General features: G+C 52.3%; 6 protein-coding genes across 6 annotated transcripts; all 6 read right to left on the reverse strand.

The window, feature by feature from the left end:
- Nucleotides 1–160: 160 nt before the first annotated feature.
- EI97DRAFT_379101 (C6 transcription factor) lies at nucleotides 161–1,890 on the reverse strand (the record flags this gene model as incomplete). Its single annotated transcript, XM_033795693.1, has 2 exons — nucleotides 161–1,363; nucleotides 1,408–1,890. 2 exons carry the CDS (start codon nucleotides 1,888–1,890, stop codon nucleotides 161–163), a joined length of 1,686 nt encoding a protein of 561 aa, XP_033653266.1.
- A 1,105-nt stretch (nucleotides 1,891–2,995) lies between these two features.
- On the reverse strand, nucleotides 2,996–4,139 carry EI97DRAFT_379089 (tRNA pseudouridine synthase B; the record flags this gene model as incomplete). The annotated part of the gene is made up of 2 exons (XM_033795692.1): nucleotides 2,996–4,047; nucleotides 4,100–4,139. 2 exons carry the CDS (start codon nucleotides 4,137–4,139, stop codon nucleotides 2,996–2,998), a joined length of 1,092 nt encoding a protein of 363 aa, XP_033653267.1.
- Nucleotides 4,140–4,363: 224 nt separating this feature from the next.
- On the reverse strand, nucleotides 4,364–6,835 carry EI97DRAFT_467871 (uncharacterized protein). Its single transcript, XM_033801625.1, has 2 exons — nucleotides 6,315–6,835; nucleotides 4,364–6,259 (listed from the first exon to the last, which is right to left on the reverse strand). Exons 1-2 carry the CDS (start codon nucleotides 6,754–6,756, stop codon nucleotides 4,593–4,595), a joined length of 2,109 nt encoding a protein of 702 aa, XP_033653268.1. The 5' UTR covers nucleotides 6,757–6,835; the 3' UTR covers nucleotides 4,364–4,592.
- A 285-nt stretch (nucleotides 6,836–7,120) lies between these two features.
- EI97DRAFT_434140 (uncharacterized protein) lies at nucleotides 7,121–8,459 on the reverse strand. The gene is made up of 2 exons (XM_033798546.1): nucleotides 8,252–8,459; nucleotides 7,121–8,199 (listed from the first exon to the last, which is right to left on the reverse strand). The coding sequence occupies exons 1-2, from the start codon at nucleotides 8,374–8,376 to the stop codon at nucleotides 7,392–7,394; spliced, it is 933 nt and encodes a 310-aa protein (XP_033653269.1). The 5' UTR covers nucleotides 8,377–8,459; the 3' UTR covers nucleotides 7,121–7,391.
- A 318-nt stretch (nucleotides 8,460–8,777) lies between these two features.
- Nucleotides 8,778–9,884, reverse strand: EI97DRAFT_434141 (ribosomal protein S17e). Its single transcript, XM_033798547.1, has 4 exons — nucleotides 9,753–9,884; nucleotides 9,630–9,699; nucleotides 9,356–9,577; nucleotides 8,778–9,305 (listed from the first exon to the last, which is right to left on the reverse strand). The coding sequence occupies exons 1-4, from the start codon at nucleotides 9,806–9,808 to the stop codon at nucleotides 9,216–9,218; spliced, it is 438 nt and encodes a 145-aa protein (XP_033653270.1). The 5' UTR covers nucleotides 9,809–9,884; the 3' UTR covers nucleotides 8,778–9,215.
- A 133-nt stretch (nucleotides 9,885–10,017) lies between these two features.
- Nucleotides 10,018–11,388, reverse strand: EI97DRAFT_434142 (uncharacterized protein). Its single transcript, XM_033798548.1, has 3 exons — nucleotides 11,027–11,388; nucleotides 10,554–10,961; nucleotides 10,018–10,507 (listed from the first exon to the last, which is right to left on the reverse strand). The coding sequence occupies exons 1-3, from the start codon at nucleotides 11,331–11,333 to the stop codon at nucleotides 10,149–10,151; spliced, it is 1,074 nt and encodes a 357-aa protein (XP_033653271.1). The 5' UTR covers nucleotides 11,334–11,388; the 3' UTR covers nucleotides 10,018–10,148.
- Between the last annotated feature and the right edge of the window lie 1,380 nt (nucleotides 11,389–12,768).

The following is a 12,768-nucleotide window of genomic DNA, read 5'->3' on the forward strand; positions in this document are numbered from 1 at the left end:
CCTGGGGGCCAAGGCAAACATGACTCTCTCTTTTCACCTCGGAAGAAAGACTCCGCTGCTCTTCCTCTGTAGGTTCTATTCGCTGCGGGCCACAATGTAATCGATTTTGAAAATGCTACTCCGTACCGGCCGACTGCCAAATTCCAACCACAGAGCGGAGCTACACATACGACGCAGCTGGCAGATTCTCCGGTTGCAAATCTACCAGATCAGCGTAGGAAGCCCACTCCTGCAGCATATAGCCATCGTTAGGTGCGCTGTTGTTGAAATTCTGGTGGAATCCAGGGTCCGTTGCTGTAGAAGCACTAAAGTCTGTACCCAAGTCTGTCCGTGCAGGACCCTCGTTCCCATCAACTGCCTCTGAGGACAGCATTCTCTGCTTCGCCATGGCAGCCATGCGCTGTCTCATGGACACCACAATCGGAGGAGCTTCGGCAGACGGCGAGTTTCCATAAGTACTGGCTGCATGAGCGTCCCAGGCTTGAAGCACGAGGTTCGCCAGGATTTTGTAAAAGCCCAAGCCTGGAGGCATCTGAAATATATTTCCGTGGGCCTGATGGTTTTCGCTCATTATTATCCATCCCTCTGCGGCTTTGGGAGTCGAGGGGTGCGACTTGACATATTGGAGTGTTTGAATGTATGCGATGAGAGGGAAATATTGATTGACCATCCATCGGAAGCCCTGGGTGAGTGGCGACGTGACGAGCATGGTGTTGGCCTTGAGCATGGTCAGCGCGTAAGAGACTGCTGCTGCTCTTTGACCTTCAGCTTGATGCAGAGGCGATCCTGAATATTGAAAATGATGCTCCATCAGTCGAAGTTTTGCAATAAGCCCCCTGGTGAACCAGATCGTCATGAAGTGGAGCGGATTGCCCGAATCACAACGGCCGAGATACTTCTCTTCGAAGTGTCTCTCGATTAGATGAGTCTGTCCAACTTCCGTAACCGGATTGCCAGTGTATCCGATGTTCAGAGATGGAGCGTAGGTACCCAAGTGATGCCTTGCAGTCCTAAGGGCGTCCCCGAGCTCACTGCGCACAACGGCAAATAGGGCCTCCGTCCATATTCCCTGCATTTGCGGATGCTCCTTCATATCCTCTCGAAGATCGGAGTCGTTGACGTTGAGAGGCAATTTGCAATCCCATATAGGAAGCAGAGATGTCGCACGGATGTCGGCCATCTCTCCAATGCGCGCATCGAAAATTACGAGACACCACCAGAGCCTTCGACACATTTCAGCTTCCAGAGGAGCGACTTTCGACAGCGTAGATTCGTTGTGGATCCCTATGCGCTGAGCGATACGGATCGCTGCGGAAAGCATGGATGACAGCGACTGAGGGGTGGCTTTGTCCCTGATGGAGATCTGTCTTGTTAGATTGCGCCCCTGCAACCAGGAAGATTACTGACAAGGTATAGGTACAAGGCAGTCAAGCAATCGCGGCTTGTCGTACGTAGAAAGTTGCAGTTCACGAGAGCTTGTTGGCAGCCCATCTGATATGCAGCGAGCAGGCTTGACTTGGACGAGGCAAAGATTCCGTAGCAGCTCTCTTCGCTAAGACTGAATATGGCCATACTATATATACTAAACATCAGAGCTTCAAGTTCGGGCGCAATATTGATGATATCTCCTGCAGCGGATAGAATTCGAGCCTGTAAGGTTGGAGTGTGAGTTACTTTGAGCAGTGGGTTCACGTTGTCCAGATAAATCTGCCATAAGCGAAATATGTCGAGCGGTTGCGGATGTAATGTATAGAGCGCAACAGTCGAATGGGGCCAGCGAAATAAAAGTAAGTCGTCGCTTTTGATAGTTTCATCCCATACTTTCTTGAGTGCGCCATGCTGTAATTCGTCGTCCGAGGATCCCTCGTTGTCAAAATCGCGGACCTTCATGCATGTGTTAATACCAGAAGAAGAACTGAAGTCATGTAACATTTACCTCTTGACGCATAATGCGAAGCATGCTCTTACCCCTCTCAGAAGCTGGCGGGCCACTTGCACCTCCAGGCGTGAGATCACGGGAGGTACTCGAAGCCACTGTACTTTCGGCACATTCCTCATCATCTGTAAGGATTGGAGTTTTGGCGGCATGAGTTGAAGAGTCTCTATTTTCTGCCGTCTGGGGAATAGAACGGCGGGGGTCGAAGCTAATGTTGTGCTGGCTCAAGAGGCTTTCATAGTAGTGAAGTCGACCGAGCAGTTCTTTTTCGGAGAATTGGCGTCTCCGACGGCGTTTGGCTTGGACTGATGGTACGCATGGTACCCGGGCTTTGACACATGTCGCACAAGGGGAGTTGTGATCGCACTTCACCTTTCTCTGCTGGCAAAGAACACATGCCAGGATGCGTCGTGTTTTCATTCTCGTCGCTTCGTGAGTTTCGGCCCCAATCACAACAGGCAAGACCGGTGCCGTTGACGGTGTACTAGGGTTTGCAGCGGCCGACATATTGGACTCATGAATGGTTGGGTGGACTCAAATCGTGGCGGAGGAGTGCTGGCGTCTGGCCTAGATCTGGAGGTAACCTTGGAAGGGACCCTGACATGCACGTGAGCGGTTGTACCTCCCAAAAGTGCCGACGCTTTGCATTGTTCGATGATGCTGGTCACTCTGATGTTAGATCCTCTGATTTTCGGATGATGGAGCTCTAGGATGAGCTAGGCGGGTTACTATAAAGTCCGTTGAATCACGTGATGCATTCGGGGATTTGGTAAAGTCCGAGGTACCCTAGCTATACTAGTAACAGTGAAGTCCTGTTACTAATAGACCGGTTCCCTAAACTGAGAAATCCATCTTCTAGACGGCGGCACCGGTATGGCTTGATTCGTATTCCAATTAAGTCCGGGAAGCCGTAACCTGTAGGTAAATGGCTGTAAAGAGAGATGGAGGCTGAGGATTGGAACCAATGGAACACCCCGGGGCCTCTCGGATCTGGTTCGTGACCGAATGAAGTTGGGGCAGATTCTCGCCTGGGAAGAGATATATCGAGGACTCCGCATCCTAAGTGGTTAACGGTGAACTACCAGCCGTTCCGGTCAGATCCTTTTCTGGCTTTCGACCCCACTTCCCTTTATACTTTCCCCCTTGCTGCTTGATCCTTTCTTTCTTGCTATCTGCAACATATTCACCGCGAAACCGTTGCTTGGGCCGGCTAGCCAACCCTTGGGCAAGTTTGCACTTTGTGTCAGGGTCTCGCCCATTGATATGCCCACGGGCAACCGGATGGGCATCGACCCATTTCTCCAACTGAGGCTTGAGCTTAGGTCCCCAGACTACTTCACCGGCGTCGAGGTCGGCATACGTCAAAGCAGTCACCAACCCTGAAGCCTCAGCCGAGCTTTCGGTGGTGAACTCTGCCTGTCGCGTGCGAAGGAGAGACACCATGTGCGCTCGCGAATCGCAGGCTAGGCCAAGGTCATGCGCGAAGCTGCGCACATAGAATCCGGAGCTCACGGTGAGCCTGATACGCGCTACCGGACCCGGAGCGGGCGAATGTTCACCTGGGTATCTGAACTCGTGTTCGCCGGCGTCGTACCACTCCACGAGTTCGCAATCCTCAACGTGTACTTCTCTGCTCTCCAGCTGCCTTGGTAGTTCTTTGCCAAGGCGCACGTACTCGCAGGCCTTGATGCCGTTGATCTTAAGGGCGGAGTATACAGGCGGAACCTGCATGATCTTCCCCTTGAACAGCTCCAACTTCTTCGTAACCAGTTCCCGGTTAACGTGTTCATGGGTAGCACACTCTGTCACAACCCCCGTGCTGTCATACGAATCCGTACTCGCGCCAAATAAGATGGTAGTTTCATAGCTCTTGGTGCAGGCGAGATACTGTTGCATTTGCTTCGTCCCCCTACCAATACCGACGATGAGGACGCCTGCCGCCAACGGATCTAGAGTTCCGCCATGTCCCATCCTGAATACATTCTCCTCGCCTTTGCTCGGCCTCTTTGGTTGCTCCTTTAGAAGCGGGGCAAAAGTCTGCGACGACGCGAAGGCGCCTTGTAGCTTTTTGAGGACATCTGCAGAAGAGACACCTGCAGGTTTTGACACTGCTAGCCGGCCTTTAGCTAACATAGAGGTATCGGTCGCACGTTTTGAGCTTACCGAAGACACCCTCTAGTACCCTTTCCTCCCGATGTTGCATGGCGTAGTAGAAGAGGTCCGTCATGGCCTGACTGCAGAGTGAAATATCTGAACCTGCGTAAAACCCAGCACGGATCAGCGTAGTTTCAAGTATACCCAACGGAACCTTTATATCTGGCCGTGAATGACGATGGATAGCAGGTATGTCCAGGGTCACGAAGACGTGATATTCTGTCCTGAGAAAAGTCGCCTGGTGTTTTTCGTCATTTAACAGGTAGCCATGTGGAACGTAAGAGGGAGTGTCTATTAAGTAATTACGTGAAGCGGAATGGTCAACTATGTCGTAACGAGTGTCCTCCAGGGAACTCTGCATCCATCATTTCAATCGTCAACAGTCCCAAATATGCCGAAACCTAACACCTGGACAGAATACTCCGAAGTCGTACTCCCAAAAATACAGCCGAAAAATCAATAGCCCACCAAAAACTCCACACCTTCAGCCCAAGAACCAAACTTACCTCAACAACTCCGCCACCACACCAGCAACATAACATATCGTCCCCGCCCACACCACAGTTTTCACGACACCCGCCGTTCTTCCCCTGCCCTTCGTTCTCTTCTCTCCCTCCTCACCCTCCGTTGTCCACCACTCCCTCCCTCGCTCCCGCCGCCGCTGCCCGGACTTCTCTGTCTCCCTCCCCTCCTTCAAATTCTGCTCCTCCCTCGCCTTATCCCAATATGCCCTCCTAAGCGACCCATCTTCATCCGCATACGGATCGTTCGCCGCCTCCACCGTCGGGTCCACCCCCGCGTACCCTGTAGGACTGAGGCTTACCGCCATCGTGCCGTCAACGGGATTGATCGCATATCGCGGACCCTCGGAAGTCGAGTCCACCGCCTCTGAATCCACTGCTCGCTCGACGGTTGCGGTGGCGGGGGCTTTTTCCGAGCCCGAAGCGTCGCTGCCATCGTTAAAACGAGGGAGCTGATGGTCCGATATGGCTGTGATCCTCTCTACGGCTCGAGAATCGCTGGACCGCTCTCGAATTACGAGTATATTGCCTTGTGCACTTATGATCTCGTCCCTGGGCTCGAGAAATCCGGAAATATGTTGTAGGAACCTGGCGGGGTTGTTTAGACGGGAGAACGCGGCGTGAAGAGGAATAGCGGGATTGGACGTCCAGGGGCTCTCAGTGACAATCTCGGTGATGCTGTCGCGTGAGGGTTCGTATATGAAGGTTCGGTAGGTCGTCTTTGCAATATTCGAATCAATGTTCCCGGAGTTGACGTCAGAGGTCCGAGGCATGAATCCTAGCGAGCGTTCGGGTTCGGAAGATCGTTCCTCAGCGTTTTCGGAAGGTGGGGCTGGGTTGGAGGGAGATGTAGAAGTGACTTCCTCAGTAGTCGAAGTGGTTTGACCCGAGGTAACAGTCTCATGACTCTGCTCAAGCTGGATTTCTTCCACCTCTTGAGAAGGTTCAACGGCTTTGGTGGGAGCGGCCGCTTCCTGTGCCGCATCTTTAGTGCTTTCGCATTCAGACATCTCTGGGCAAAGTCTCTCGGAGGCAGCCATTCTTCTTCGCATGTTGGACCGGATTTCCTCGGCGCTAAGCAGATCGAGATCTTCATCTCTATTACATTCCCGGCCGTTCAGCTGGTCGGCGTCTTTCTCCCCGCTGCTAGAAGTAAATTCATCGCAAGAAGGGTTGTAAGGTTTGTTCATCTTCTCCTGCATCCCGGCAAGAGTATTATATTCCATCTTGTCCTGCTCAGTACTGAGTTGCTCGACGGGGCCTTCAAAGTACTCTGGGTGCTCGTCTTGCACATGCCGTATCAGATCATCATGCCGCTTGTCCTCGGGAGTGCTCTGTTGCTTGTTGAGTCCATCGTTCTTAGGCTTATCATCGACCTGATCGCAGATGGACACAGGAGGTGCGGTGGACGAGGCTTGGTCCGTCGCCGGTGTGACCCTAGACGGCGCTCCGGATTTCGGCTTGCACTCAGTCCTTTCCGGACCTAGGGTCTTATATGGCCAAGACTTATACGGCGCGGTAAAAGCAATGTTGTCGCGCTCCCAGGCTTCGTAGCGCGGTCCTATGGTGAGCTCGTCCTCGTCGGTCAGTTCGATTTTCTTCGGATACTCCGTCCCGGGCGACTCTTTAGGTGCAGGTTCAGCATAGTCTGTAATTTATAGTCAGCATCAGAGGCATACGAAACAACTCGCGACAACGCATACCTCCGAAGCCCACCCGCGTTGGGGTCTCAGCATCCTCCGAGAATCCTCTCTTCTGTGCCTCACGCACCCACCTCGCCACAGCCGGCCCATTCCATTCCCACGCCCTTCCACTCTGCCTCACACCACTCGCTCGCAATCGCTCGTTGCAAGGCCCGAAGAAGGCTTTGTATGAGCTTGCGGACAAGTACCGCCTCCACAAGCGGCTGTGTTGCAGCAACATCCAGTCTATGTACGATATACCAAGCGGACGATGTTCTTCTTCTGCGGAGTGCTGGCCCCTCCAAAAGCGTGGAGAGGAGCATGTGCGAGTATTATAAAGGTGGCGGAACCAGCCGTCATGGTCTCTGTGGAAACCTCGCTCTCGGTGGTTTCTGGATGGCGATGACCGGATAGGGCGGTAGAGGGCCGAGGCACTGACCCGGGGCCTAAGCATCGACGGCATCTTGTCACATTTCAGGCAAACAGTAGAGCAGTGCAGAGCCAGAAAGCTCGTTTTGCACTTTTGCGCGAGGAAGGTTGGGAGCCGGTGAAGTGAGGAGCACTCGAGCTCACCACCACCTGCGACATTGGATCCAACCGACTTTGGACTAGTCTACCCCGCGACTCCCCCGCGTGGGGCGGATCTCCCGCGTGTTCCTCCGCATGCCAAGTATCAGCCTTACTGTGGCACAAGGAGAAGCATCACGTCCAACAATCGTTCATTCAGCTCTAAGCATTTACAGTCAACACGATCTCTGGATCGAAACCGGTACTTCGTAGGATTTGTTTTCGAGCCACGTATCACTTCCGTGGCGTTGAATAAGGACCTCTCTAATTGTTCCCGTTCCACAACCAAACACGTGCTTTTCACCGCGAATCTAAAAAGGTAGACTACGTACCAATACTAGATTCATCACCCGTCATGAAAGTGCATGCGCAATGAGACAAAAAAGGCGACGTCGCTGATCTGTTCCCACTCGATCTATCAAAGTAACTCCGATGAAATGAGAAATGGGTATCTCAACCATACCATCCCGCTAAATACAGTATGTTCCACGCCAACAGTCCCAGACGCTCATGCGAGGCCGCGACCTGTCCCTACAGATCAATCAAATCCGGCTCACCTGAACCCACCCCTCGCAATAAAACGATCATATTCCCGTTTGCGCAAGGCTCCCCGATCTTCTCACTGAACTTCAGCAGCCGACCCCCTTCCACATGGAACACGCGCAGCTTCTCCTCCTCGCCTCCACCCCTGTTGTTGACGTTCTCGACTTGCAGGGCCTTCGCCGCCATATCTAGCACCCGCCCGACAGTCCATTCCTTGTTGTAGAAGAACTTGCCGGTCGGATACTTCGCCTTGGTCGTGTCCGCCGAAGCTTCGACGTAGAGGTACACGCGTTTCTCCTGCGGTATGGAGGCATCGCCTTTCGCTGTCCTTTTCAGCAGGTTGAGTTGTGCCTGCGTCTCTGCTGCCGCCGACGTCTTCTTTCCTAAACCGAACAGACCTGCCTTCTTCTCCTTCCGCTTTGCGTCCTCTTCCCGCTTATTGGCAGACCACTGCTTTAATTTTGCCAGCGCTGTCATCCCCCTCTCTCGTTGCTGCTGTAGTATATTCGTGGGTCGGGCGCCGAGCGGTTTGAGGTTCTTGCAGTCGTGGTCTTCTTGCATACGGTGCTTTAGGCAGTATAACCGATTGCATGTAGTGCAGTGACTTGCCGGCATTCGCGAGGTATTGATGAGGGTCTTGCATGTAACTTCGGCGCACTGTTGGTCATGGTTGTAGAGTGAGGGTTTCGAGGGAAGTGCGCCTGTCGTGCCATTCTGGGCGTTCCGCCGCCGTGCCCATTCGCCTTCCTTTGGGCATTTATGTGCGGTTTCCGTGCGGTGGTCGAGGCAGAAAGTGCTGGCAGCAGGTTAGCATGGGAACGGAGAGAGTGTGAGACGCGAATGTTTACCCTCCGCAACTTTGACACTTGAATGGGAGAAAGTCGAGGACATGGCAGTATTCTAGCTGGCAATGCGCACCGATAGCCTCTACGTCGCCCTTCATCGCGGTATAACTTTGCTGTTGTTCTGCCATGTTGAAACTCTCGGGAGGGTATATATAGGAAAATGGGTTTGCATTCGTGAGACAGGGCGGTGGCGGTAGCTAGAAGGTACGGCGATGGCTTACACTATCACAGGAAGCATGTTGCTGACGACGGGTAGTTGTCGGAAGAGGCGGCAGGTGGAGCCGATTAGTAACCGCGACTCACGGCTACACCTACCCATCAACGCTCCAAGACTCAGCACTCTACAAACTTGGCGAGTACTCTATCCTTTCTATAGGGATTTGAGAAGTATACGGGATCTCTCTGTCATTATTGTTCTGAGCAATGTGTATGCGTCTTGGTGACTGTATGACATGTACATGTGGATGTCTATTGTACTCACAGCACAGCCAAGTTGCCAAAAGAGACACCAGGAAACGGAGTATGCACAGCGATATATTATACTAAGGCTACAGTATTGAACAACATCCATGCCTTCCAAAGCCTTCGTGGTCTACAAGATGGTTATAAATGGGCTGATATGTCTCTCATATACTCGGTGGGAGGGGTCTGATATCATAAGAAGGCTCATGAGCTGGAAACGGAAAATGCGCCTAGATGCACCTGCAACAGCGACTCTACACCCAAGATTGGGCAAGGTTAGCACATATCATCCACATCACGACATGAAAGGGGAAAATGGCAATCAAGCCTCGCCCAGATCTCTTTCGAGAACTGAGCTCAGCGACACCTGTGTGGGGGTAACCTTTTCATTGACTCCTAGACATCATGACGGCAGTATATATTCCTGCCAAACCGTGGCAAACCAATGCACCATCCGTTAACCGTCTTTTGAATGTACCGAAGGAGAAAAGCCGAAATCGAACATTTACTGGCCAGGGCGGCGGTCGAAACGGCGGGGGCGCTCCACAACCTGCTGCTGGGAGACGGCAACAACGTTGACGGGAATGGAGTCGAACTGGGATTTGTCAATTCTTGTATCATGCAGGACCATCGAGCGAAACATACGCCCATGCTCTTGAGGAGGTCCTTGGTCTCCTGATCGACGTCCAGGGTTCCGTTCTCGGAGTTCTGGGTGAAGTCGAGAGCAGAGATCTCGGGGACGTATTGATCCTTGCGCTCACGCTCCTCTTCCTGGAGCTTGAAGGAGATGCCGCGGACGGGACCCCGCTGGATACGCTTCATCAAATGGGTCGTGTATCCGGCAATCTTGTTCCTCAGGCGCTTGCTCTAGATTGTTGTGAGTCCGTGTCCCCTGCATTTAGACAGCCTCAAAACGTACGGCGATGATGGCGATCTCATCGCAAATCCTCTTGTTGACCTCGAAGTCGAGGCTGAGCTTGGGATAATAACTGCGGATGATCATCAGCTTTGAGAATGGTTTGTCAAGCGCAGCTGTCCGTACCGCTCGATGATGACCTTGGCGGACTTCTTGACGGTCTTCGTCCTGACGCGACCCATTTTTGCGGTATTTGAGGGAGGTTGGAGGAGTGAGGCGTCGGGAACGGGGTCGTCGGATTGTCGATTGTCGCGGGTTGAAGTCGAGGTGTGAAATTCCGCTGAATGTCGCTTAGGTTGTGGGAGATGCCATGGCGCGCTAGCGCTTCTTTTGGTTTAGCGCCTGTCAGCATCTCTGAGATTCTTCACTTACAGAAATGGACCTCGCACCATTCTCTGTTCGAAAAAATGAATTGGTATCTATTCTCTAAAAGTTTCCCATATAATCAGTTGTGAAACGGACTCCTTCGCTATGAGCTGCCGCAAAGCTGGCCAACGCATTCCCAATCTGTAAAGAAGCTCCTTAATGGCCTTCCCCATGGCCTCCCCCATTGCCTCCCCCATGGCCTCCTCCATGATGCGGCGGGTCCGGATAGAAGAATGCACAAATGGCAATAATGATATACACCATTATGCAGAGCACTCCTTCAAGATAGTTCGACTTCCCATCTCTGAGGAACGATCCCATGACGAGAATCGCCAAGATCAATGCCACCGCGTCAAAGATCTCGAACTTCAGGTCCATTCCCACACCAATGCCCCAACCGACGATCACGACCAAAGGCGTGTTGAGCAACGCTGTCTGGATGCTGGCGCCCAGTACATGCGCAATCGCAAAGTTCATCTGGTTGTCCCAAGCTTCGTCCACAGACGTGAGGTGTTCTGCTATGATCAGCCCAGTTCCCATGAGAAGAGCGCCCATACAAACCTGCTATTTTCTCAACAAGTGGGACGAGGATCAAGCCCACGAAAGCATCGCTAATATGTCGTTCTTCCACCATGTACGGAATCTGAAGAACCAGGAAAACGGCAATCATCGAAACACATGCCAAGCCAATGGCGATGGCGAGAATACTTTCTGTCAAGGTGAGCTTGTCCTTTGCGAGATCCTTATGGCGGTCGGCATCTCTGTGGTCGTCGTGCTCGTAGATTTCCGTGAACAACGAGTCGTGACTCTTTGTCTGGAACCAGAGGTATATCAGATACCCTACCAGCAGGATGATCGCCACTGCGCGCGAGATTTTCAGCGTCTCAGAGCCTATCTCGCCTGGTCCTAGCTCTAGATCCGTCCTCTTGTCGAGTGCAGCAAAGTAGACGGCGGGGAGTATAAGTCCCACTGACTGGGTTAGTAATGTTTGGGTATTACCAAGTTGCAAGAGACGAGGGAAGGTGAAATCTTACTTCCTGCTACTAGCATCAATCCACTTCCCACTTCGGAAATAGCTGGGTGAAACTCCTGTTCATCGCGCTTCAGGCCGCCAACAAGGAAACATGCCCCCATGCATAGAAGCATGTTAGCCAGAATGGAACCAAGAATGGCGGCGCGGATGACCTGGACATTCCCATCTCCCGTCTTCAACAATACCATGAATAAAATGATCTCAACAACGGAGCCAAACGTCGTTTCAACGATCACACCAATCGCGGCAGGGAGCTTGCGCGAGAACTCTTGGCCTGCGAATCCAACGAGGTTTGCGGCGGGTACCATGGCAATGTAGTTCGTAATGAAGATCGCAAGGTGTAAGTCCGGCCGTGCGAAGTGCTGTGATATCGACTTAACTTCTTGTAAGAAGCCTGTTGGGACAGGAGCCGCTTACCAGTGCTATTGCAACAGGTACCATTGGCCAGAGGATATTGACAAGCATAGACGCCTTGCAAGAGCTCCTGAAGCATATGCTCAGGAACTTGAGTGGATGTATCCAACTTCTGCCTGACTCGCCTTCCGGTTGGATTCCCGGAGTGACTTTGTGACCATTGACGTTGTACTGCGGCAGGTTGGTGCTCCGGGAGCTGTACCCTCCATCGTCCGTTTTCGGCTCGGTGTATCCGCGTGAGGGGCGTCGGCTTTCTCGCGAACGTCGCTGAGACATCGTGGAGATCTGTTCGGAATTGTTTTGAATCTCGAAAGGTGCTATCCCTGCTATGGACCGCCGGACCCCTAAAGGCATAGTTAGGACGGAGTATTTGAGGACAATCTGCGGGGCTGTTTGCTTACCGCTGGCTACGTATGTTAAACACACTGACCCTCCTAGGTCCTTCCGAGCAGTCTATCTGCCCCTAGAAGGAGAACGAGACTCCAGGGTTTTGTTGTAAGAAGCGCTGTTTAACCTCGCCCAAGTTTGCAATGATCAAGGTCAAGCCGAAGTATCAGCCTCAGGATGCGCTATTGGGAAGCCCACGTTGTGTAGCTCCTTCGCTGGAACAGCTTTGGGGAGGGAGGAGTTGGACGTGCAGTTGGATGTTTGAAATGCGTTGGCGTTGCCGATGCTGTTACACAAGGGGCAGACCCGGTTTATGCCGCAGATGTAATTGCACAGGTGAGCGAGATATGAAACAGCGAATCGGTTCGCAAGACGTGCGCTTCAAACGCTTGTCTCGCAATTATTGGTGAAATGGCTGCCGCCATCAATAATCAAGGGACAGAAGCTTCTGCTAAAGAAGCTTTTGACGACGATTGCGCACTGCTTGTGGGGGGCCTTCGTGTTGCTTAGCTTTTCTTTGTTGATCAGGAATGTTTGTCTTGTGCGCGGTTGGTTGTGGACCTTGACCCTGACATCATCAGCGCCTGAATTCTGAAAAGGGGAATCTGAGCCAAGCAATTTCAATAGTATCCACAACTGTAAACACCAACAACAAGAGTGCTCCGCAGACTTGCCAATCAACGTACTTGTATATGGAATCACCAGAAGTACGATATCCTAAGAAATTTGGGTGCGGTCCCCAGTCAAAGTCCCAACACGACCATATTCAGAGCTGATGCACACGCCGCAAGGCTAGCAAGACTGATGGATATCTCTGGCAGGAATAAGACGATTTTGTTTCGAGACATATTCCTAACAAGGCGGAACATCAAGACCGTTGCTGTATAGTAGACATGTCCCAGCCTGCCATCACTTTCTGTCGAACCCATCTTACTCTCCTGA

Source organism: Westerdykella ornata (genome assembly GCF_010094085.1).
Source record: "Westerdykella ornata strain CBS 379.55 unplaced genomic scaffold EI97scaffold_13, whole genome shotgun sequence".
Classification (NCBI taxonomy): Eukaryota; Fungi; Ascomycota; class Dothideomycetes; order Pleosporales; family Sporormiaceae; genus Westerdykella; species Westerdykella ornata.

Excerpts from the sequence above, each read along its gene's own strand:
- EI97DRAFT_467871 (XM_033801625.1), bottom strand. The coding sequence starts at position 6,756 with ATGCCGTCGATGCTTAGGCCCCGGGTCAGTGCCTCGGCCCTCTACCGC. Across the intron at positions 6,260-6,314 it reads AACGCGGGTGGGCTTCGGAG|ACTATGCTGAACCTGCACCT; the intron begins GTATGCGTTGTC and ends TATAAATTACAG.
- EI97DRAFT_434140 (XM_033798546.1), bottom strand. The coding sequence starts at position 8,376 with ATGGCAGAACAACAGCAAAGTTATACCGCGATGAAGGGCGACGTAGAG. Across the intron at positions 8,200-8,251 it reads AAGTGTCAAAGTTGCGGAGG|CACTTTCTGCCTCGACCACC; the intron begins GTAAACATTCGC and ends ACCTGCTGCCAG.
- EI97DRAFT_434141 (XM_033798547.1), bottom strand. The coding sequence starts at position 9,808 with ATGGGTCGCGTCAGGACGAAGACCGTCAAGAAGTCCGCCAAGGTCATC. Across the intron at positions 9,700-9,752 it reads GCCAAGGTCATCATCGAGCG|TTATTATCCCAAGCTCAGCC; the intron begins GTACGGACAGCT and ends GATCATCCGCAG. Across the intron at positions 9,306-9,355 it reads ACCTCCTCAAGAGCATGGGC|TTCGACTCCATTCCCGTCAA; the intron begins GTATGTTTCGCT and ends GACAAATCCCAG.
- EI97DRAFT_434142 (XM_033798548.1), bottom strand. The coding sequence starts at position 11,333 with ATGGTACCCGCCGCAAACCTCGTTGGATTCGCAGGCCAAGAGTTCTCG. Across the intron at positions 10,962-11,026 it reads ATTGATGCTAGTAGCAGGAA|TGGGACTTATACTCCCCGCC; the intron begins GTAAGATTTCAC and ends TAACCCAGTCAG. Across the intron at positions 10,508-10,553 it reads ACTTGTTGAGAAAATAGCAG|AACACCTCACGTCTGTGGAC; the intron begins GTTTGTATGGGC and ends TGATCATAGCAG.